At 32.6% G+C, this 23,838-nt stretch overlaps 1 protein-coding gene and 1 pseudogene across 1 annotated transcript in view; both read right to left on the reverse strand.

Annotated features, from left to right (window-relative positions):
• The window catches only part of NDFIP2 (Nedd4 family interacting protein 2), a 61,397-nt gene that overhangs the window by 25,383 nt on the left and 12,176 nt on the right, over positions 1 to 23,838 (reverse strand). Inside the window, exons 2-3 of the mRNA XM_016160994.2 lie at positions 4,562 to 4,727; positions 250 to 383 (exon numbers count right to left, since the gene is read on the reverse strand). Coding sequence (XP_016016480.1) covers positions 250 to 383; positions 4,562 to 4,727 — 300 coding nt within the window. The remainder of the gene's footprint in view (positions 1 to 249; positions 384 to 4,561; positions 4,728 to 23,838) is intronic.
• On the reverse strand, positions 7,266 to 7,381 carry LOC118609767 (annotated as a pseudogene).

Below are 23,838 nucleotides of genomic sequence, written 5' to 3' on the forward strand. Positions count from 1 at the left end.
TAAGATGGGATAAAGGGGAAGATCAAAAGAAAGGGAAAGAGAAGTGAGGTCAAAGAATGAAGAAGGAGAATTTAACTAGGAGAGTGCAGATTTCACTAAAAAATATAATGACACACAAAAGTATTAAAATACTTTTAAAAAAATCTACAGGCATGAACACTCAAATACAGAATACTATTTTTGAAAATACTAAATGTACATATCAATGAATAAAAATAATATTCCTCCCAAAAGAGGAATTTTTCTTACTCTTTGAGAAGTTTCTGCTGCTGCAGCTGCCATTGCGGCAGCTTTAGCCTTCTCAGCTTCATCATACGTAGGAAGAGAGGTGGCAACACTGTAGGGAGGTGGCACAGGGTAAAACTCACTGTAAACTTCTGTGTCTGAAGAGAAAACATTTAAAAAGGATAACCATTAAAATGAACTATTTGATATAATTTTTATAGCCAAAAACATAATTATAATTCACAACAGACCACTAGAGAATTATTACTGCTTTGTATTTCTATGTTATAAGCTATATAAATTATTTTAGTCCTATAATTATTATAAAGAAAAAGGACTGATAAATATTATCTAAAGGCTGATACACAAAAGAAACTCAAGGATGAGATTTTGAAAAGGAGTGCAAGACAAGGGAGGTAAGCAATAGTGCTATGCTGAAAGAATTTATTTTACTCGCCCATAATCTCAGTCAAAAATTAAAAATATAGGAGTAGTAACTTATAGTACCAACCATTTAATATACCAGTCTATGTACATTAATCTTAGCAACTCAGGTTCAGAAAGGTTAAGTGATTTGCCAGTATCACACAACCAATTAAGTGGCAGAAGCCAGGGATTTCCTAACTCCAAATATTATGCTCTGATAACATGAGGTTAATTTTTCTACACCTCAGTTTTAGCAACTGCCCTAATCACAAAAGCAAACTCAGTACTTCTCTTTGCCAAGAGATTAATGATATTTAACTCTTTTTTTACTCTTCTCCCTTTCTCTTCCCATTTTTCCCATTAGCTCCTTTTGACTTTCTTTGTATGAATATTTTTTCTCTCCCCAATTTTTGAAATATAATCTCTAGAACTTTATTACAATAAGTACAGACTGCTTATTTGGGGGAAAAATTGTATCATTTATTGCCACCATAATTAGTATAAGTAAAATGATACTGGTCAGTCAACTGATGAGGCTTCAGCTAGAATCAGTCACATGAAAAAAACAGGTACATTCTAAAAATAGTGCATACCAAAATATATGATTATCAATTCTGTGATTTTGCCTCTTATAACTGCAGTATTTACAGTCTCTATATTGGTTTATAATTTTCTCTATCTTTATCAGAATTTCTTGCATTTCCAACATGAATACAAACACATTTTACTTTAGCAAAACTTTCCTTGTTGTCTTTTATGTATATGTTTTAAAATAAGTTTTTTAAATGCTGTCTATAAAAACTAAAGTGAGGTTGTTTTTAATCTAATGAGAGGAAGTGGTAATAACAATGCAATATAGTATGTTACCATATTATCTACCATAAGGCACAAGAGTTATAAATTCTTAGAAAAGACTTATTACTAGGATATAAAAACAGTCAAGTAAATAGATTTCTTTAGTTCTGAAGACCAGAGTAGAAGTAATATTTAAGTGAAAATAATTGTTATGAATGTTAAGGCAATAACATTAAAATGACGGATTTTTTAAACTGGAACAATGACATACAGAATCCATGGAGATTAGATCTTTTATATTAACAACGGATATTTAAGTTTTTGAAACATTTTAACATCTAAGAGAGAAATAATATTCCCACCAGTAACAGATGAAAGTTGGGAAGGAGCACTGTGCTGTCTTTAATTTTCACTTGTTAATTTTATTTATTTTTCTTCTACCTTTTAAAGCAGTGGTTCTCAACCACAGGATTTAAAGTATGGAGAGCTCCAACCTCAGCTCCTCTTCTTGAAAGTTATCTTAACTCAGGCAAATCACTTAAACACCATTAAGTTCTTCTCCTTCATCCATGAAACTGGCCCAGCAAGGCTGCTACTTACAATTAAGGGATGAAATAGATGAGTATTCAAGAGGACTCTGTAAACTGTGAAGCATTCTACAAATGTCACCTTTTACTGATGTTGCTCAGATCTATGAAATCAGCTATGAAGTTACCTACTGAAGAACATAATCTCCACAGAAAATTGACACTGATCGTGTTTAAAAAAGAACAGTGACCAAGAAGCTGAAGAAAAATAATATCAATAGTTTTCATTAAACAGAGACCCAAAATTCTAAAATTACTCAGTTCTTGTGTTCCATCATGGTTATGAATGGCCTATTAGCAAGAGTGTAAAACATCAGAAAGTCCAGTAATCATAAAGAATATTGTAATAATAACAGACCATCTAGATACTAGGCTCAACTTGTTTTACAGTTGGAATTTACTTGCCTTTAAAAATGTCATGCTTCATTTATCGAAACTATTCTAGATCATAAAAAATGAAAAGTTTCTCAATTCATTTATGTTGCTTCCATAATATTAATACCAAAACCATAAAGACAGTACATAAAATTACAGATCCCACTAATAAAGCTACAAAAATGTTAAATAAAATTTTAACAAATCTATATCCAGAAGAGATGAGAATAGGAAGACAAATAGAATCTATTCCAGGAATATTGGGATAGATTAGCATAAAGAAGAAGAAATCCATTAATAACATATTTCATTACATTAAAAACTGAAGGAAAAAAAAAAAATGTCTCCCAGGTTTCTGGCCTGGGAGACATTTATTGAAATGGGAAAGACTGTCAAAAGAGGAGGTTTGATGGTAGAAGGAAAGGCAGTATGTGGTTGTGGTGGTTTTAAACCTTATTCTATTCTTTGAAAATCTTCCCATCAAGAGGTGGAGACTAATTTCTCGATAGTCTTGAATTAACTAAACTTGGTGACTCACTTCTAATAAGCCAAATGTGGCAGATGTGACACTGTATGACTTTTGAGACAATGTCATTATAACAGGTGATGTAGCTTCTTCCATTTGGCTTTCTCTCAGAATGCTGCTTCTTGGAATCCAGGCTCCATTCAGTGAGGAAGCCCAGGCCACAACAAGAGGCCGCATAAGCATGAGGCTGATAGCCTCTGCTGAGGTTCTAGCTGAAGCCTGCATCAACTGTCAAACATATGAATAAGAAAGCCTGCAAGGCTCCTCCAGCCCCAGTCACCATCAGATAACAATCGTGTGAGATCATGGGAGAAAAGTGCATAAGTAAGCCCAGTTCACCCCCAAAACCATGAGAATTAATAATAATAAATGACGGCTACTTTAATCCAGTAAGCTTGAGGCAGTTTGGTAGAAGCAATAGCAAAAGCAGCCACAATAAAGAGATTACAATTTCACTTTCAGTATCTTCCACCATCCAGACATAGGCAGCAACAGAATTTTCTTTCTTCAAGATTACCATCAACTAAATCTAGGATAGCAAACTCATTGCACTATTCTGGAAACTTGAAAAGTTAGCCAATAATACATTTTAACAAGCACGAATCCAGCTATGAAATCTTAGAGCCAAAGACAAACCTGATGTAAACCAATACAAAAACTGTGAATCAAACTGAGTGCTAAACAAGTATATTGATCAAATAACATTATATACAAATAAAAAGACTAAGCATTTACTAATTTAACTAGTGAATACCTCCATGGAGAAGACGATTTTCACTAACTGCATAAAAAAATAAGTGAATTTGGTGTAAAAAATAGAGTCTTTTTACACATCTCATGTGATCTAGATAAAATTTGGACAAGTAAAAATGGTAACCAGAGAAAGTTGGCATGTGTATGAGAAAAAATAGATGACATTAATTATAGAATAAGAGATAAAGAAGATGAAATATTCTAATGAAAGATTTTTTGCAGTAAAATGTTTTTCAATAACTGATCTTTAAATTTTTCATAATGAATATATAAAATATTTAGGTTATTTATAATAGTGTACAAAATAATATCTGAAATATTATATAATGATTAGATTAGCATTACAGGGAGGGGGGCGGGTGGATATAAATTGTGGCCAGAGAACTAGATACGGGTTGTACTTCGGAATGACCTGAAAGGACAAGATGAGCAAGCAGGAATCACTGCCTTATTATCATGGTTATGAGATAACAGTATGTATACCTTTTACCTCCATTAATACATACTCACCACATTCCCACTCACATTCATCATTAATAACCTGTTTTATAACTATGTAAGTAGGTAAACACATGCACATGTAGATCTACACATGTAGAATAGATTCTCATAAATCTACTTTTAAATTAATATTTTAAAAGAACATTGAGATATAATGTATATCTCATATAATTTATCTCATACATTATATGAGATAAATTATTTTACAAACTATCCTTGGGAAAATCTTTTTTTAAAAAAAGTATAAAATCAAAAAAGCTCATAAAGAGAGATGATAACTACATAGAAACATATTGGTAAAAAACAAACAAAAAACTTAAACTATTAAAAACACTATTTACTTCATTGCTGTTTCATACTAAAACGACAATACCTGAAGTTGTAGGTACTTCCACAGTAATACTACTATAAGGTGGAGGAGAAGGGTCGGTTTCAAGTCCTGATGCTGAAGAAGCAGTCTGCATGATCTGCGGTGTTGGATTTGAAGTTGATGGTTGCTCTATAGCAGATGATTCTGTATTATCCTCTTCATTGTGAAGCTAAGAGAACAAAGGAAAAAAGAAACATTAATGTAATTCTAGTATTTAATTAACACCAATTTTTAAAGATTGTTGCAGGCAAAAGATCACTTTTTAGCTATAAACAAAATAGCATTTAAAAAGATGAACAAAATATTGAAGAGATTTAATCAGTCATTATGAAGTTTTAGTTATACTATATTAGTACCTAGAATAATTGGAAATGTAAACTGAATTAATGAAATGACCACGCATAAACATTCCAAAATGTGAAAAACTCTAAGGAGGCTTTCTCATGTATCCAAAAAAAAAAGTCATTAAGCAAAATGAGTCAACGTGTATATAAAATTCTGGAAAATGTCCTTCACCACAAATGCACTGAAAGTGCTAGTTAATTAGTTGAGATCTTTAATCATTTAACTCGTTTAATCCTCACAACAAACCAGTGAGATAGAAAATGTTGTCCCCATTGGCAGATTAAAAGGAAGAAAACATCTGAAATATCAGGACTTTAAGTAACTTTTGTCAAACATCACAACAGCTGGGAAGAGAAAAGCCAGGAATAAAACACAAGCAGTGTGGCTACAGACTTCTTACTTCATTTACTATAATTGATCCTTAAATATATTTGGAAAAGAGCTCTTATTAAAATATATTTAAGACACTTTTAAAACAACTAGAACCTTGATTTTCTTTTCGACATTCCATTTTCATTTTGATTTTTTCCTGTTACTTTAAGAAATTCAATGTTAAAAACAATCCCTCAAAGAAATTTTATCTGTACATATACAAATCTGAGTGTTGTGATGTAATGGAACAAACAAACAAACACGCATTTTTCGAGTTTAGAAAGAAGAGCATGCGAATTCTTCCTCCACCTTTTAGGGGCTTTGATAAACTTATCTTCTGTGTGCCTCACCATCTCCACACATTAAGTTCTGAATGTAGCCAAAATCTTCATAGAATTGTAAATAATATTTGGAAAGAATCTAGTATAATGCCTAACAAGAAGGCAGGTAATAAATACTAATTTCCCCTTTTCCCCCCTTATTTAATATACTTTATTTCATGAGCTTTATCATTTCAATAAGTAGTTACTCGCCTATAAGGAACAAAAAATTTGCAAAGTAAAAAAAGTCAATTCACTTCATTACTATTTGTATATGCCTTGGTAAGTGATCACACTAACAAAACAATTTTGTGAGTTAATAAATGTATTATAAGTTTTAACAAAACTGTCAAAAACATACCTAAAATCATTTCTCAAGTTAATAAGACAAACTTTCCCCATAACACCAAGGTTTTTATGTAATAAAACACACTCAGAGAAACCGAATTCTAAAGTTGAATAATCATAAAGAGAACTCTGTATGAGTTTTACATTTACTTGCAGTACTTTCCCAAGCAGGTGCTAAATGACCATCCTCCTGACTAGCAGCATCCTAGTCACAAAACGTGTCACAAAGCACCTCTCATGTTTCCCATTACAAGGTGCCCAGAAGAATTCCTAGTTTAGTCATCTTTGATCATACTTTTAAGAGCAAAAATGTTAGACAAGCAACGTAAGGCAAGTAAACATCAAGTACAGATATACATTTAACAATATCAACAAAACAATTCAGCAACAGTGAAGGTGACAAAAAGAGGAAATCACTTTTCCGAACTACTGTTAATGCTGCAAATGTAGATGAACTGTACTGAAGAAAAATATCCTGTATGACAAAACATTTCTCCTCTATCTCCTTACAAGAAACATTCCTTATGCATCAAATACGTAAATGTGCTCCCCTTCATTGTTAAAACCTGTCAATTTATTCAAATAACTACAATAAAAACAATAACTACAGATACTTTTACATTCGATCTCAGAAGTAAAGCTCTGGAACCTGTAAAACATACCCTAATTTATTTCAACTGCTGTACCTAATACCTCCAGTTTTATTTTACAAAATGATAATATACAGTGAACATTTGCTATATGTCAACAGTGAAACCCAGTCAATAATCTCTACCCACTACAGCAAAGACCTTCCAGTTTGCTTTAAATATAACACTGCAATATTTTTGGCACCTTGATAAATTAATCTACTTTAATTGCCTTTTAACTAAATCCATATGAGGGTTCAAATCAAATTATATCTTTATCAAATTAGCCAATGCCATTCATGGAAAGCTTTCATTTAGCACACTGCCCAATGATTCTATTTTACTTTTTTTAATGGTTACCTAAAGAGCAAAAAAAAAAAAAAAAAAGAGGGAGAAGGAACAGAATGGGACCTACATATACATACAGTCATGAACCAGGCTGTGTCCTACCCATCCATACATCACCTCCAAAGTCATCCTCCCAGCCTGTCCTATTTATAAGCCTCTTCAAAAAAAAAAAAAAATGTGGGCAAAAGCACATAAAAAACTGTCTTTAATATAGTGTCCAGGGTGGTGAAAAACTGCATATAGAACCACAATCTTTTTAAAATTTTTTAGGCAAGGCAATCCTTGGTTGACCTCACAGACTGCAAAGACTTTATCAGCTTACAATCCCTTATTTTTTATTTTTTATGCCTACAGCACCTGGTCTTCCTAGGTGGTCTCCCATCCAAGTACTAACCAGGCCCAATCTTGCTTAGCTTCCAAGATCAGACATTGGGCTTGTTCAGGGTAGCATGGCCATAGACCATGGACCGTGGCTCCATTGGGGTGCAAACCCAGGACCTTCTGCATGCTAACCACTATACTATGGAACCACGTCCAAGAGGGCTATCTTAAATGTATCTGTAGCCACTCTTTATAGATAGATATATAGTGAATGTTTCCAATGATAAGAAAACTGTAAGCATTATGGTTAACTCTAGCTGGAAGTCCAGTCTTCCCAAGTATAAACCATTCTTTCTTTTATGGTAATTGGCATGACTCCTATACTGTAGTCCTTCATTGTATCTCAAGGTGATAAAATATTAATGTAATAACCAGAAGCTTTGCTTTTGAGAAGGTAGGGAACTTCACTCGATGCTTTCTAAACATACCAAGATAAGAATGTATGAATGTGCCCTATACCAGAGCCTGGTGGATTAGCCAATACTATCGCCTTTTTTCATTTTTCTTCTTGTTCCTTTTCTCTTCTTTTTTGTTTCAATTTAGGCATTGTTGGAACTTCAGGGAGATAACTAAGATTTTTAAAAGTTGGTTTTTAAAAAAAAAAAAAAAAGCATCTAAAAAGCTGATATATTTTGTACACTATCATATTCTGATTATATTTAGTACCAGAGGGAAAAACTGGGAAGAAAAGTTAGTAGCTGCAAGGAGATCAATTTTAGCTCAATAAAAGAACTTTTAAATTTTTTTAATTAGAATTTTTGAATTATAAGAGCACCAGTTTTTCTCTGGGGCAACCAATAATTTCAGGCAGTTTGGATGATTATCTGGCAAGGCTACTGTATAACTAGGATGATCACGTACCTGTTTTTCCCAAGGCAGTCCCACTTCATGCATGTTGTTCACGACCCTACTCAATTTAACATTTTCTCCACCCCTTTCGATCTCAAAAAAATTGTACGTCAACCCACATACAGTAGGATTCTTAGTATGATATTAGAATAGATGACAACAGTTCCTTCTAACACTAAGATAATATAACTCTAGTAAAAGCCTATGGTAGTCTCTATCATTCAATACTGCCCTATTTAAAACATCTGATTGAGAAAAGAAAACAGATTAGAGTTGCAATGAAAACAACTGGTAGAGTTAAGCTATTCATTTTAGTTACTCAAGAAGAAAGTAAGCAACCTTATCTATGCTCCAAGGGATAAGGTAAAATAATAGCAGGTGCTTAGGAATCGCTGCAGGCAGCCCAAGCATTCAAAACCAACAGCTCAGGAGATAGGTTTCCACAAAACACTGATGCTTGGCAAATGGACCTAGACTTTCTACCAAATAAGTGAATTACAGTTGTCTTCCTCATGCACACACACATATACTATTACAGAATTTCTTAATTTTAGGATTTTTTCCACTAAAACTTTGCTGCCTCTGGACACTTACACTAATGAGAGCTAGCATATAACAAAGAAAAAATATAAACAATTAGGAAAGAATATATATGTGACAAATGAATATTAATTTTAAAAAAAAAAATGCAAGCTAGCAAATCATGCCTAATTCTCAGATTCTTCTTTTGAAAGTACAAAAGTTTAGTCATGTTGCTACATTTCATAATACAAGCATATTTCTGCTAGTAAAAATCTTTTGTTAGTACAAGAGAATATCATCTCATGGTGTTCCACAAAGAGCATCATGAGCTCCAGATGCTCCATCGCCTGAGCAGGTATCCAAAAATCTGTTAAAACCAAGTGTCATCAGATATTTTCTCAACTAACTTTTCTTTTAAATAAGAGTTTTTGTTTCATTTTTAAACTGCTATTGTCTATTCATGATATCAAGTGAAAGAAAGGTAGAGAATAGATACGGTATAACTGAATCTTTAAAATAAGAAGAGATATTATTTGTATAATAAATATAGGTGATTAAAATTTCTGGAAGGATACACAAGAAACAGCAAAGACCTGCAGGTGGGGGGAAGATATTCCATCATTCTCTATTATTTGAATTTTTCACAGTAAACATAAATTCATTTGAAATTTTTAATAAAACAAAAATGCAATAAAATGAAACCTCCAATTTCTGGTTTTGCATGTCTCAGAAGCAACAATGTTAAGGCAGAGACTATATGATAAGCTTTTTTCATATGAAATATTATGTAATATCATTATAATAGTTCCCATAGGTTAATGCATATGCAATTTCTCTTGAAAAATGACACAATCTAGAATAGTAACACAAAAAGTATAAAGAACGCAAATCAGAAACTGCATCTGTTTTTTTAAGGTAAATAAAGAAAGGGATAATTAATGTGGAAATAAAGTGATTAAAGAATCGAAGACAAAGTTTATACTGCCAAACTAGACTTTTTCTAAGCTTCGGACCAGTATGTCTATTCATTAATTCATTTTTTTAATTAAAATTATCAGGGTGACATTGGTTAATAAAATCAAATAAGTTTCAAGTGTACAATTCATTTCTTAAAAGAAAATTAAACATAATCACATACAAAAATGGACTCTGGGCTATGCAATTCTTTGTGTCCCCTATTGCACTGCCTAGCTAACTTCTAGCTAAGCAACTTGTTCAGATCTAAGGCTTAAAATCAAGTTCTCGGGAAAGCCTTTCTTATCTCCTAAAGGCAGATTTGGATACTCTGACATAATTTTAAAGTATTCTGTTCTTCAGAGCAGGTATCACAATAGCAATTATTTATGTAAGCATTTACAATCTCTTTTCCCAGCTAAAGTAAAAGCTCTACAAAAGCCGAAGTTATATATGTCTTGTTGAACACTGAAAATAAAAGTTCCGAAGTTTTGGTTAAAATTAAAAGAAAATGCAATATAGGTCCCCAGTCATAGTAGTAAAAACTGTAAAGCCTTGAGAGAAAATAACCTTGTTAACTCAAGTATTTTAAGCCTGTAACAGTCAGTTATTATCTAAGTAAGTGAAAGAAGAGCATTTTCACATTCCGGAGACCTCCAAGGAATAAATATGCCAAACAGATGGATTAAAGATCTTATATAAATTTGTATTTTCAACCTCTGGTTAAATTCCTTTTTATATGCTAAAACTGCAATTAAATATGCTAGAGCCTAAAATTCCATCTTTGAATACAAACTGCTCTCTATATGGCACACCCATTAGTTGTATTCATTGTCCTTTAATTAAAAGACAAATACCTGACCCGATTCTTAAATTTTTATAAAATATCAACAGAAAGATACTCTTTTCAAAATTCTATTTAGCTTACTCAGATTTTACCTAAGGAAGACCTGCCCATTAATATTGTCTTTATCGATAGGACAATATGATTTTAATAAAGATTATTTACAGCTTGTTTGAGCTCACAGCCCTCAAAAGACAAAAAGAAAGAAAGAAAAAAGACTACAAAAATATCTGAGTGTGATGGGTTGGCACCTTTTCAAACTTTCATTTAAGGTTCTCTGCCTTCAGAGCACTGCTCCCCCTACTGGCTTCCACTTACCTTCTCAAGGTCTCCCTATAACCTATTAGTCTAGCTCATATCAACTTAGCATGAGAAGACCATAATATATGCCCATCAATGTCAATATATTTCATCGTAGGAAACTGTTCAGCCTCATCTTTGTGCTTTTATACCAAAATACATGTTACATATAATACATTTTAAGTTTACTTTCAAAAGACTGCATTTTTCAAAGTCTGGCCACTAACTTGGGTTTTTGTCTCTCTACAATGCAAGCAGCCTTGCCAAATATACTTATTGGTTACCATACTGTGGTCTTAAGCAGTTTGGTTATCTGTGGTAGACATGTGATAATTTCCCCAAAATCCCTTTCACTCCTCTTTCACTACAGATTCACAGTGCAGGAGTTCAGAAGAAGGCATCCCAAGATGTGCCTTAGTGGTAGGTAGCAGATTATTCTGACCTGAAGACAACCAAGGCCCTGTAGACTCAAAGGAAAAAAAAAAAAAGCTCCTACATGCTCCCTATCTAAAAGATTTTAAATTAGGAGCCTGGCCCACAACAAGAATTATCACCAGAAATGACTTTTTAATCTATCTATATGGCAGGGCAAACTAATAATTACTGAGCATGTGTTCTCTCTGCAATTACCTTCTGAAGCCCCAAGGTGCAATAACTCACCTCATCCCTAGCTCAGAATGTTTTATACACTTTGTCTCTAAACTTCTCAGGTATGCAGGGTTCCCATACATATATACATAATTAAATCTGGTTATTTTCTCATGTTACTCTAGTTCATGTTTATTTGATTATTCGACCAGCCAAAAGAACCTTGCGACTACAGAGGGAAAAAGCTTTATCCTCTCCAACAGCAGCAATTTGGGTGGGACTGAAGCCACTCTACTCAATGACTAGGTCCTGACTATCTACGTCAGTCTGAATAATGCTCTTCTTTGGCACAGCAATCGGTTCCCAACCAGCATAGCCCTCCTCCTGGGCAAGATGCCTGAGTCAAAGGAGAGCAATAAAACAAGCTAAAATGATCCACTCCGAGGATTTCCAAAACTCCTGCGGATGGTCAAGGGGAGAACTGATGACTAGAAAGAAAACAGATAAAGTTGAAAGAGAAATGAGACCCTCTTCACCTTCCTCAACACAGCTGAGGAAACACCACGAACTTTTAGTATTTGTGTAAATCAACATAGATGAATAATTCCAGACAAACCTGCCTTCCATCAAATTATGCTTTATTAGAAATAATGATAAAGAGCAATTTTAGTATTTAAGATTTCCTTAACTGATTTGGGGACCATAATTTAGAAACCTCACTGGAGAAGATGCTCTTGTGCATTTATAAAAACCAGAAGAAATTATAAATGATAATGTTTTAATTTATAAACTATTCAAATCCTGAATTTTAAAATAGTCCAATGCTCTGGTTTTTACAAACTAACACACTGGTATCCTACCCAGCATAGGCACTGATAAACATAATGGTAATGGCAATTTGTAATGAAAGGTTTTATTCATTTCTGCTTCCTTAATCAAATTACATTAAAAAAGCTTTGACAGATTCTTCAGAAAGTTTCTGATTTGCATGCACCAAAACAAATCAGAAAACATAGTAGCTGCTAAAGTTGAAAAGTAAAATTGGCTTAGAAGTATACTTCATAATAAATGAGTTCTCAGACATTAAAGATAGTAAAAATATCAAAATAGATACCATCAGGCTTAAAATATGCCCCCTTTCAGCAATCAGAATCTGAACATTCAAGAGGATTTAAAAGCAAAACTATTCAGGCAAAAAAAAAAAAAAAAATGGAAAATGAGAGCTAGTATATTCTAATTGCAACCATTTCCTTCCAGAAAACTACCAGTTGCAAGTTTATGCTGTGCTTCATGAGGCCCTGGAGGCTTAGGGACCCCGGTAACCTCTAATTGGATTTGGGGATGTTTCTACTTTCCCAATCAGATCATAAGCTTCTGAAATTTAGAAAATATGCTTTATTCACAGAGTTTAGGGCATAGAGTAAGCTCCATATTAACTGCACAGTGTCCCAAGCCACCCAGTTTTTCTTTTACCAAAAGGCGGGAGAGAGCTTAGTCAATAATGGGTGCACTGAACATCTCAGGATCATATATTTCTATGATTTCCAGGTGCTTTACACATAGCAGGAACTTGAAATATTTAATCATTCAACTTTTGGGGACAGTCACCATCACTCAATAAGCAAATATATATTCCTAAAAGTTTAGCTAATTAAACTGTTTTCCAAAAACCATATATCACTGAATTGCACATCCTAAACAAGAATATAAATGCCAACCCCAAGTCACAAGTGAATAACTACTCTAAAGACAGTCATTCTTATCACAGATAGACAAGATGGCCAATATTAGTCACAAAAATGACAAGGAGCTATCCTCTCTCACACAAAATCAGAGTTGACAAGGCGAAGGTCACTAGATTAGAGACAGTGACTCTTTCTTTACACAGTGATGAAAGGTATCAGTGACAAAGCACAGAACAGTACAAAGTATCCAGAGGACTTTTATTCATCAAAAAAAAAAAAAAAAAAAAAAAAACAGGTTTACTATTGAAGAATATAGTAGAAAAACTAAAAACAGGCACAAAAAGGGTGATCTATTGATACAAGTTAATAAAAGTGAAAACTCCAGGAAAAACAAAGATTATTGGACAAAGAAAATTAATCAGCAGTACACAGGAGGAATATAAATGAATGGAAAATATTTCTAATAATTAAAAAAATGAAAATTGTGTGTTAGAAAGAATTAAAAAGAAGTAGAACTGTTGCTACTAAGAACAGAAATTCATTTAAACATCCAGAAGAGCAATTTAGCAATTCCTAGTAAGGCCAAACATGGGTGGTACCCAATAATTTTACTTCTAGATGTCAACGCTAGAAACTTTCACACTTGCACATAAAGAGACATGGACAAGAATGCTCACGGCAGTACTATTTGTAATTCTGAGACACTGAAAACAACCATTTGGCCAGTAGAAAATAAATATTATTCCATGATTTATATACCACAAAAAATAAATAAATAAAAACGTTTTAAATTGATGAATTAGATCCACATGAACCACCATAGATAAATCCTGACATGCTAAGTGAATAGAGCAAGCTGAAAAAGTATAAAACATAAAAATACTATAACAAATACAATTTCACATAATTTAAAACTAAATATCTACTTTATACAGACACAGATATGTAATAAAAACATTCACAGATATATACACCAACTTCAGACAGTGTAATGGGAAGAGAGAGGGGCAAGGCATAAATGTAGACTTCAGCTTATCTTTCTTACAAAAAAAATTTTCAAGATCTAAAACAAATATGGCAAAATATTAACATCTATTATCTCCATGATGAATATAACAATCTTTTACATTATTTTCTGTACTTTTCTTTATGCCTGAAATGTTTCATAGTTTTAACGTTTATTAAAAACCCGAAGTTTAGCTAGCCAAACTGTCTTCCATGTATAAAGTATATAGCACTCATGCATCCTTGGAAAAACTACTCTATGATGAAAACAATGCAATCAGAAAATTGATCAAATAAAAAGCAAATGAAGAGAAAAGCAATGGGAAAACATATGGTGCTTAGCACTGAATCCTTTTAAATACAGAACTAATGCTAAATATAGAGCTAAAGACTAAATAGTTGCTGGTAAACAGAGAGCAAACATATACTCCTGAAAATGTAAAATATACGCAAACTAAAAATCAGAAACTAGGGAAAGAAGAGGTGAGAAGTAATATTAGTGCCACTCATCTCATATTTCACACCAGGGACTTAATCTCGAATATTCAAAATTAAAATATGCTTATCAATAGCTACCCATTTTAATATTTAAAGATATTTTTAAATAAAAGTAAATTAAAATAAGCAGTTTTTTAAATAACGCCAAATTCTTACTGGTTTTTATACTCTTTTCTTAATTTTCGTGAAATCCTACAGAATCTAATGGTTCTGTGGTTTAAAAAGAAAACTCCACCTAGAATTCAGCAACTCTTTAAGGTATTTTCCTTGTTGTTAAATTAAAACAAAATCATATTTCATATTTTGATTTCTAAAAATAGCACAAATAACATTATCTCATTCTTATATAATCTTATCCCTACCTATAAGCACAAATGGAATGATGTTCTACAAATATTATTAACATAAATTATTTTTGGTTGGTAAGATTTGGGTGTCTAGACTGATTCTTGCTTTGTACTTATGCCCCCTGTATTTTAAAAAATAAGTATATATCACTTTTTATAAATTAAAAAAGGTTATGAAAACATTCACACTTTAGCCTACCAATTCTCACTTTGACTATACCCCAAGAAAACTAATCAGAAACTTAAAAAAAGAGCTTTTTTCTCCATGATTTCAAGTATTCTTTATTAGATTTCGATTGTGTCACATAAACATCCTTTAGTTTTGATTTTTTTCGTCTAAAATGATTCTTGCACTCAGGAAAAACACACCTATTTTTTTCTTCTTTTAACTTTTCAACCTAGGTGCTTGAATTTGAAGTTTAGATAATAAACATAACTGTTGTAGTCATGGTTATAATCATGCTTTTTTTTTCTTTTTTTTTTTTCAATTACAGTTGACATTCAATATTATATTAGTTTTAGATGTATAGCATAGAGGTTAAACATTTACATAATTTACAAAGTGATCCCCCCAATTAGCCTAGTACCCATCTGATACTATAAAACAGAATTTCTTTATAAAGCTGTTCATCATAATGTTGTAATAATAGAAAACTGGAAATAATCTATTCATCCAAAATAAAATAAAAACATAATCAATAGAATAGAATATTAAAGAGCCATTTAAGATGGAGTTTTGAAAGGATACTTAATTACGTAAGGAAATGTTCATGATACAGTGTTAAAGAAGTTAACAGAATCGTTTGTGTGTGTATGTGTATAAAACATATATTATTCCAATTTTAAATAAGAGAAAAATGTTAACAGTTTCAAAACAACAACAGGCAAAATGGATAGCCAGTTGTTATTTTCTTGTTTTTTTTAAAAAAAAAAAATTCTGTATTTTTCCAAGTTCTCTAGAACAAAAATGAAATTTTAAAAAATTCTCTTGTTCTTAGTGTAGAACAGAATGTAGATATGTTAAAGACATTTCTGTCTATGCTTAAAGGAATAAGCTTCTGTAAGTTAGAAAACTGACATTTGGGAAATTTCTCACAGATTCCACACCCATTCAACAACCTTTTATAACCATTATCATCTTTACAAGAAAAGAAAGTCAGGTACATAAACTCAGATATTATCATGTTTGTTATTTTCCATAAATCGGTTAACAGTACTAACACACAAAATAACAGCAGCATGTATCTATTTTAGTGTGATGATTTTCTAATGAAATCTATTTTTGAGGTCACAATGATTCATAAGGGCTTTTTGTCTCCCACCTAACAAGAATCTTATTCATGGTGCCTTTTTGCCTTAACTAGCTGTTAATCACATTATATACTGCCTACATAATCTACAAAGGCATTCTGTTTTCACAGTAATACTATCTCTTAGGATTCCAATTTTAAGGATGGCACAATAACATTGTAAGCAACACGCCACCAATGTTCCAACTGCTTTATCTGACAACCCAACTGATAAAGGGCTCTGCAAACTCCACAAACTCCACAAGGAAATGCTCATTAAGCACCCAGCATAGCAGCAGTAAGCTACTGTGGCAATAAATGTTGTTAGTTGTCCTCCACGTTACGTGTAAACAGTGGTTCCTCAATCCAAACGAAACTTTAGAAATCAGATAGTGTCACAATATTTAAGTGCTATATGGTAGGAAAGTGCAAAAATGATAGGGACATGTCACAAGGTCATAAGAATAGATGGAAGATGTTCCCGCTAGTCAAATCTAGGGTGATCTGAGCCTCAAAATAAATGATGATAAGGTAAGATTAAAACTAATAAAATAAAATAAAAATCCATGAATTCATACTGACATAAACAAATAAACTTAAGGCAAGGGAAAGTTTTTCCTTATAGAATTCTAAATAATAAATGTAGAACAAATTACAGAATTAGAAAATTACCATTTGACAGCAACCATAATTATAACTCTTTTAGGCAATAATAACTTACGAATTCTAAAACCAATGGGTGAAAATATAATTTTTTTAAAGGACATTTGTGGGGTATACTACAAAAAAAACTGACATGAACCTTTCTAAAACATTAATATCATGAAAGATAGAAAAAAAGATTAAAGAACTGTTCCAGGTTAAAAGAGACTAAGAGGTATAATATCTAATAATGGAGTAGATCCTGATCTAAAAAAAAAAGGTTTTCTTTTGTCATAAAAGGCATTAGTAGAAAAACTAGTGAAATATGTTTATAGATTATAGTAGTTTCAATGTTACTGATTTTGATAATTGCACTGTAGTTTTAAGAAAATATCCTTGTTTTTAGAAAATATAGACTTATTGTTTCTATTTACGAGATTCCAAATCATTCCCCAGTAAGACTAATTAGCCAGCTCCCTACCCACAATATCATCCCCTCTACCTTAAATCCTATTATAATACAAGACAGCTAAACTGACTTAATATCTCAGCTATAAAACAGGATAGAAATGATATCCAGAGTTGAGTAGTCCAGTAACTAGAATGTTTCTCTTCTTCCCTGACTTGATCATCATCCAGAACTGTTTCTACATCTTACTTTCTGGTCACGACCTTTTACTTTGTACCTTTCTCACTCCCTTATTTCCACTAAGTCTATTCTTTGGGCCCTCCATTTGCTGCCACCTGGTTACTTTCTATCCTATGTAGCTTGGACTACATAGTGAAAAACTTGCATGACACTCACCCTGTTTCCTAGTTCCCATATTCTCTGCCACATCTACTCCACTGAGACCCAATATGGGACAAGCCTGTCTACTATCTCCTGGTAGAAGAAGGGAAACAAGTCACATAACTTTGTAGGTTGGTCCAGTACAAATTTAGTTTCTAATCCCAGCAGGGCTTTCAGAACTAGTCATCGCCCTGGCAGGTGTTTCAGTTCCACTGCTCTCCTATTCCCCACTTCCAGCTATGAAACAGTCAAAATCTTTGCATCCTAATTCACAGAGAAAAAACAGGTTTTCAAGCAGAAATTATCCCCTCAAATCTCTAAATTTAGCATTATGGCATCCATCCTAACGTATATTCTTTATTCCTAAATGCCAGAGAACTGTACAGAGACAATCCTGCCTCCCAAAGTACCGTTTTTCCTTTAAATAACATGTCTCCTTTTCTCCACTAACTTCTTTCTCTCTATTCACATATATTCTATTCACGCCATACTTAAAAAAAAAAAAAAAAAAACCTGCCCCCAGCTAAAATTAAATATTTTTTCTCGTGATTTTTGAATTATTTTAATCTCTCCCTTCTTTCCTTCAGATCCAAAACACATCTATCCTCATTCTGTGCACTTCTAATGCTCATTTCCTCCCTAATACATTACCAACTGGCTTTCGCTCGAACAGCTCTTGCTAAGAATGTTGACCTTCTAACTGTTAAACCCAAAAACCTTTTTTCTATCCTCACCCTACCAAAAATCTTTAATATATTCAACACAGCTGAGTGTATTCTAATTGGTTTTCCTTAGCTTCCAGAGAACTATATTCCATTCCGGGTTTCTTCCTACCTTTGACTATTCATTCTGTTTCATTTTGTAGCAGCCTTGATTTTCTTCTGCCAACTTTAAAGAGACTTAGCTAAAACTGAATCCACAGCTGTAGATATTGCCTCTGACAGAGATACTGGAGAGAAGCTGAAAGGTGTATAACTGGTCTGATTTAGTTTCATTTGCAAGGCCATAAGACTACTAATCCTATGCGAAATTGTTAAAGTTACTATTATAAGCATTCGTCATTTGAAAAATTAGTAAGGTGTACTCTGGTTTGATTTCACATTTTTTAGATGGACATGTAGTTGCTATATGAATAAACTAGAAAAGAAGATAATTCAATGCCAGAAGACCTAAATTTAAGATACAGATCTACCATCTCCTAGCTGCATAACCTTGATCTTTGAGCCTCATCTTCTTTCTGTGATTCGTTAATTTTCATTCATTCAGTCAGTCAGTTATCAGTTGCTCAACCAACTTTACTAAATTATATGTTCTAGGTACTATCTTGGGTGGAGGAAACAGGCAAAACCCCAATCCATCGATCCCTAGAATGTCTAACTTCTAATGACTAGGAGATCTGGGGCAAGGCCATGATACAGTATGACTAGGGCTGCAACAGAAGGAATAAAGGAAAATAAAAGTTTATATATTCTATCATAAGTAAACCAGAGAGCTAAGACTAGCAAAAGACCAGGCCTGAAACACCAAAAACAGAAAGTTTTTTCTTCCCTCATAAAACACAGAGAAGCTAATAAGAGAATCCTCAACCAAAACTAAATGGAGTAATATCAATTACTAAGATGCTGTTATTGATGATTCATCCCGGAAACACAACAAATGCCAAGAAGCAGGCAATAGTTAAAGGGCTCATCCATCGAAGTGTTATTTGCCAAAGTAAATCCTCAAAAATTGGCTGATAAATCTCAGAACATAATGTGAATAATTTCATAATATCAGAAGCCAACCCACTCCCCCTTCTCTCTCTCTCTAAAGTAGCAATCATGTGCCCCTATATTGATTCATCCTATATATTTATTCCTGTACAAATAATACTTATTCTCATGTTACAATGATCACTACAATGCCACATTTCTAAAGGTACTAGTCAATAAACAGTTACATCAAAGTTTTCCACAAAACTTTCCATGATTGGCATGTTCTAGAAAAAATTACATGAATTCTATTACTGCATTAATTTGAACTAGAAGTAACGATGCACAAGACAAAAATATCTTATAACTTGTGCCTTTAAAGAAACCAGAGCAAAAATACTATCCAGAGAGAAACTGAGTAGGTAGTTCTCTGTGGTACTCAAATTCCAACTGTCAGCACACACGATAAAACAAATTTACCAAATAGTTTTGGAGGGGGAAAAAAACCCCGGATATCTAAATGTTTAACTACATTTTGCTTTAAAGAGAAACCTTTGTTAGCTTAATAAAATACTGACAGACTTAAAACTATTTCATTATACAATAATTTTGCTTTTAACAAGATCAATGAAAAGCACTGTATAATAATATATTACATACAGATAAATGAAATAACAAAATGCTGGCACACATATTTTTAAGCCTACTCAATCACCAATACTGGGCTAAGAACAGAAGCACACTGGTTAAGTTAGTACACAGGAACTGGAATAAACTTTTCAAAATTGAAACCTAGGCTCCAGCACTTACTAACTCTGTGACTGCCTGAGCCTCATTTCTACCTATAAAGTGGGGTATGTTTTCTCATGTGGTTTTTGCAAAGATTACAAAAATTAACACCTGTACATATACTTAGAATAATGCCTAACATAGTAAAGCCCCAATAAATGTCAGATTTTTTTTTTAAGCACTTTATATATATATCATCTACTTTAGTTCCTAGAATAATCCTCTGAGGTGAGTACAATGGAAGAATTTTAAAGTAAACTGACACACTTAATTAGGGGCAAAGAAAGATTCAAACTCAGTTTTCAATGTCTCTAAATTCAAGCTCTTTTATTTAAAGATGCCTCCAATAAAAATTGACAGGTAGTAATCTACCCCACTTTATGAGTGCTTTTGTTGATTCAAATCACGTACCTACTACACATACATCTTTAAATCTACTCATCTACTTCTCTTTGATGCTACTATTCTAATCCAGGCCACCTAAAACTACTGCCATTATTTCTTAACTACACTGCAAACATGGACATTTGGGAGGCCATGAATGAAAAGGTTAGCTCACCAAGAAATGACACAACACTGAAACCTACCAATCAACATGTCAAAACACAAAAGCACAACTCATAGACTATAAACAGGCAGAGAAGGAACACCAAATTTAAAGAAAACCTCCAACATGAAAGAAAAACAAAATAAAAATATTAGGAAGAAAGTTAATATAGGAAGTAAAAAACAAAAATCTCAAAAATCTAGTTAGCTCAAGTTCCAGAATGACAGTGCAGGGCCCCTACAGTCCACTCTTCCCACTGACGGCAACTATAAACTTGCAACAAATGTTTTAAAAAAATTTTTTAAAAAAAGAAAGAAAAAAGCAAACCCAATTACCTGAGCATTCTGGACTAAAGAAAACAGAGAAGTAAAGGGAAGTTAAGATCTGAAGAAGCAACCTACACAAGTGAAGGTGCCCCCCCCCCTTTTTTTGCAGCGTTGCTCTGAGGCAGAACCATAGCTGTGAAGAAGCACCCAGCCTAGGCTACTAAAACTCCAATAGAAACCTTGCCATTTCTAGCCAGAAGCAGCACGGAATGGAGTCCAGGCAGGCCAGAAAGTGAGGAGAAATCATTAACCCTCAAACCAGGCATGTGTAGGACTGACCTAAAACAGATTAGTAAAGGCCTAACAAATTAAGCTTAGATTTGAACCCTAAACAGAGTGTGAGATACTGTTTACAATCTAAAGCTGAGTTGACTGCCTCTAAAACAAAATATTTATATTCTTCAAAGAACCAAGCAAAACTCATAATATCCAGTATAAAATCTTAAATTACTAGAAATACAAAATACTAGGAAATATAAATCAGACTCCAGGGAAAAGGCAATCAAGAGATGCCAATTCTATGACTCAGATTATAGTCACCAAAGACTTTAAAGCAGCTATTTAACTGCTCCAGTAAGTAAAGCAAAATTACCTTGAAATCAATGAAATGACAGGGACTCTCAGCAGAGAAAGAAAAAACAACAAAAAGAACCAAACAGAAATTTTGGAATGAAAAAATAAATTATGTAAAATTAAAAAATCCACATGGGATCCACAGTCTAATAAAAATAACAGAGGAAAGAGACAGTGAATTTAAAATCGATATAATGATTGATAGAATTTATCCATTCTAAAAAAAAAAGGGTGGGGGGAAATTGAAGAAATAAATAAGCAAATAAATAAAGAGCCACAGAGACTTTTAACATTTATAAGGTCTAAAAAACATGTAATTTGAGGCTCAAAGGAAACAAAAAAGGGAATGAAGGAGGAAAAAATTCTGAATAATTTCCAAAATTCTTCAAAAGAGTGAAGGAAGTAAATTTACTAATTCAATTTCAGTGAGGCTAAATTATATTCAAAGAACACCTAGATACATCATAATAAAACTTCTAAAAATCAAAGATAAAGAAAAGTTATTAAAAATATCCTGAGGGAAAAAAACAATGTATCATATACAGAGAAACAATGATTCGAATAACTACAAGTTTCTCAGCAGAAACCATGGTTATCAGAAGAAAATGGAACATCTTAAAGGGCTGAGAGGAAAAAAAACTGAGCCAAGAATTTTACAGTGAAGTATATATATCTATATACTTCAGGGATGGTGGCAAAACAAAGACATTTCAAATGAAATAAAAATAAGAGAATTTATTAGCAGATGATCTGTACTTTAAGAAACGGGAAAGGAAGTTCTTAGGCTGAAAATAATAGATAATGAAGAAATTTGCTTTTTCAGGAATGAAGAGAGAGCATAGGAAGTGATAAATATCTAAGTATATATAAAAGATTTTTTTCCTCTTAAGTTTTTAAAACAAAACTTGTAACATTGTTAGGGTTTTCACTGAAGGTACAGGTAATACATATGATAACTATAACATCAAGGTTGGTGGCGGGAGAGAGTTCACCAACCTATAAAGTTATAAAGTCTGACATTTTACATTAAGTGATATGACATTAACTTTTTACTGTCATCTTACAGCAAGCAAAAAAATAATAATGTAAAGAAGAATAGCTTTTTAGGCAACAGAAATATTGAAAGGGACACTGAAATATTTTTTAAATCAAATGATACAAAAGACAGCAAAAAAGAGTAAAAGGAGGAACCACCACCACCAAAAAAAAAAAAAATCAGAAAGATAATGGTAGAAGTACACCAACCATATCAATAACTGTATTAAACATAAACACTCCAAGTAAAAGGCAGAGCTGTCAGAGGCAGAGTGAATAAAAAAGCAAGATCCACTTACAGACTACCAAAAAAAAGACACAGTTAAAAGATTCAGACCAGATGAAAGTAAACAGAAAAAGATATGCCGTGCAAAAAAATAAGGAATGGCTCTATTAATAATAAATAAAAGAGACTTGAAGACAAAAGTGTACAACCAGAAATAAAGAGAGGATCTTTCATAATAAGAGTCTCAAAATATAGGAAGCAAGAAAATGAGATAATTAAAAAGAGATAACTCCACAATCATAGCAGATTTTAAAACTCCTTACTCAGCAACTAACAGACTAACACAAATACAAAAATCGGTAAAGACACAGATCAGAATAATACTATAAACCAACTTGATCTGACATTTATAGAACACTATATACAATAATAGAAGAGTATACATCTTAAATGCACAGACTACATCACCAAAATAAATATACTGGGCCATAAAACAAGTCTCAATAATAAAATTAAAAGAAATAAGATTAAAGTAAGTGTATTCTCTTACTACAAAAAAAAATTTTGAAAATTTAAAAAAGTTATCTAAGAAAATCCCAAATGGAAAATTAACACACTTCTATTTATATACTGTTCGAAGAAGAAATTACAAGAGAAATTAGAAAACATCCTTACTAACAGAAATATTACATCAAAATTTTCAGGATATAGATAGCAAAACACTTTCTTCTGAGAGGGGAAAAAATCAATGACCAAAATCAATGACCAAAAATTCTACCATTAGAAGCTAGAAAAAAGTAAAGTAAATCACAAAAAAAGGAAAGAAATAAGGTAATATGTAAATGAGGTCAAAGCGGAAATCAATAAAATAGAACACAGAGACATTTAGCAAAGCCAAAGGCTGGTTGGTTCTCTGAAAAGATCAACAAAATTGACAAAAGTCACAGACAATTCAAGGGGAAAAAAAAGGAGAGAAAGCAAATCCCTAATATTAAGAATGAAAAAGGGGTTATCACCAGAAACCTACAGACAGTAAA

This window comes from Rousettus aegyptiacus, unplaced genomic scaffold (assembly GCF_014176215.1).
Source record: "Rousettus aegyptiacus isolate mRouAeg1 unplaced genomic scaffold, mRouAeg1.p scaffold_m13_p_11, whole genome shotgun sequence".
NCBI classification, from domain to species: domain Eukaryota; kingdom Metazoa; phylum Chordata; class Mammalia; order Chiroptera; family Pteropodidae; genus Rousettus; species Rousettus aegyptiacus.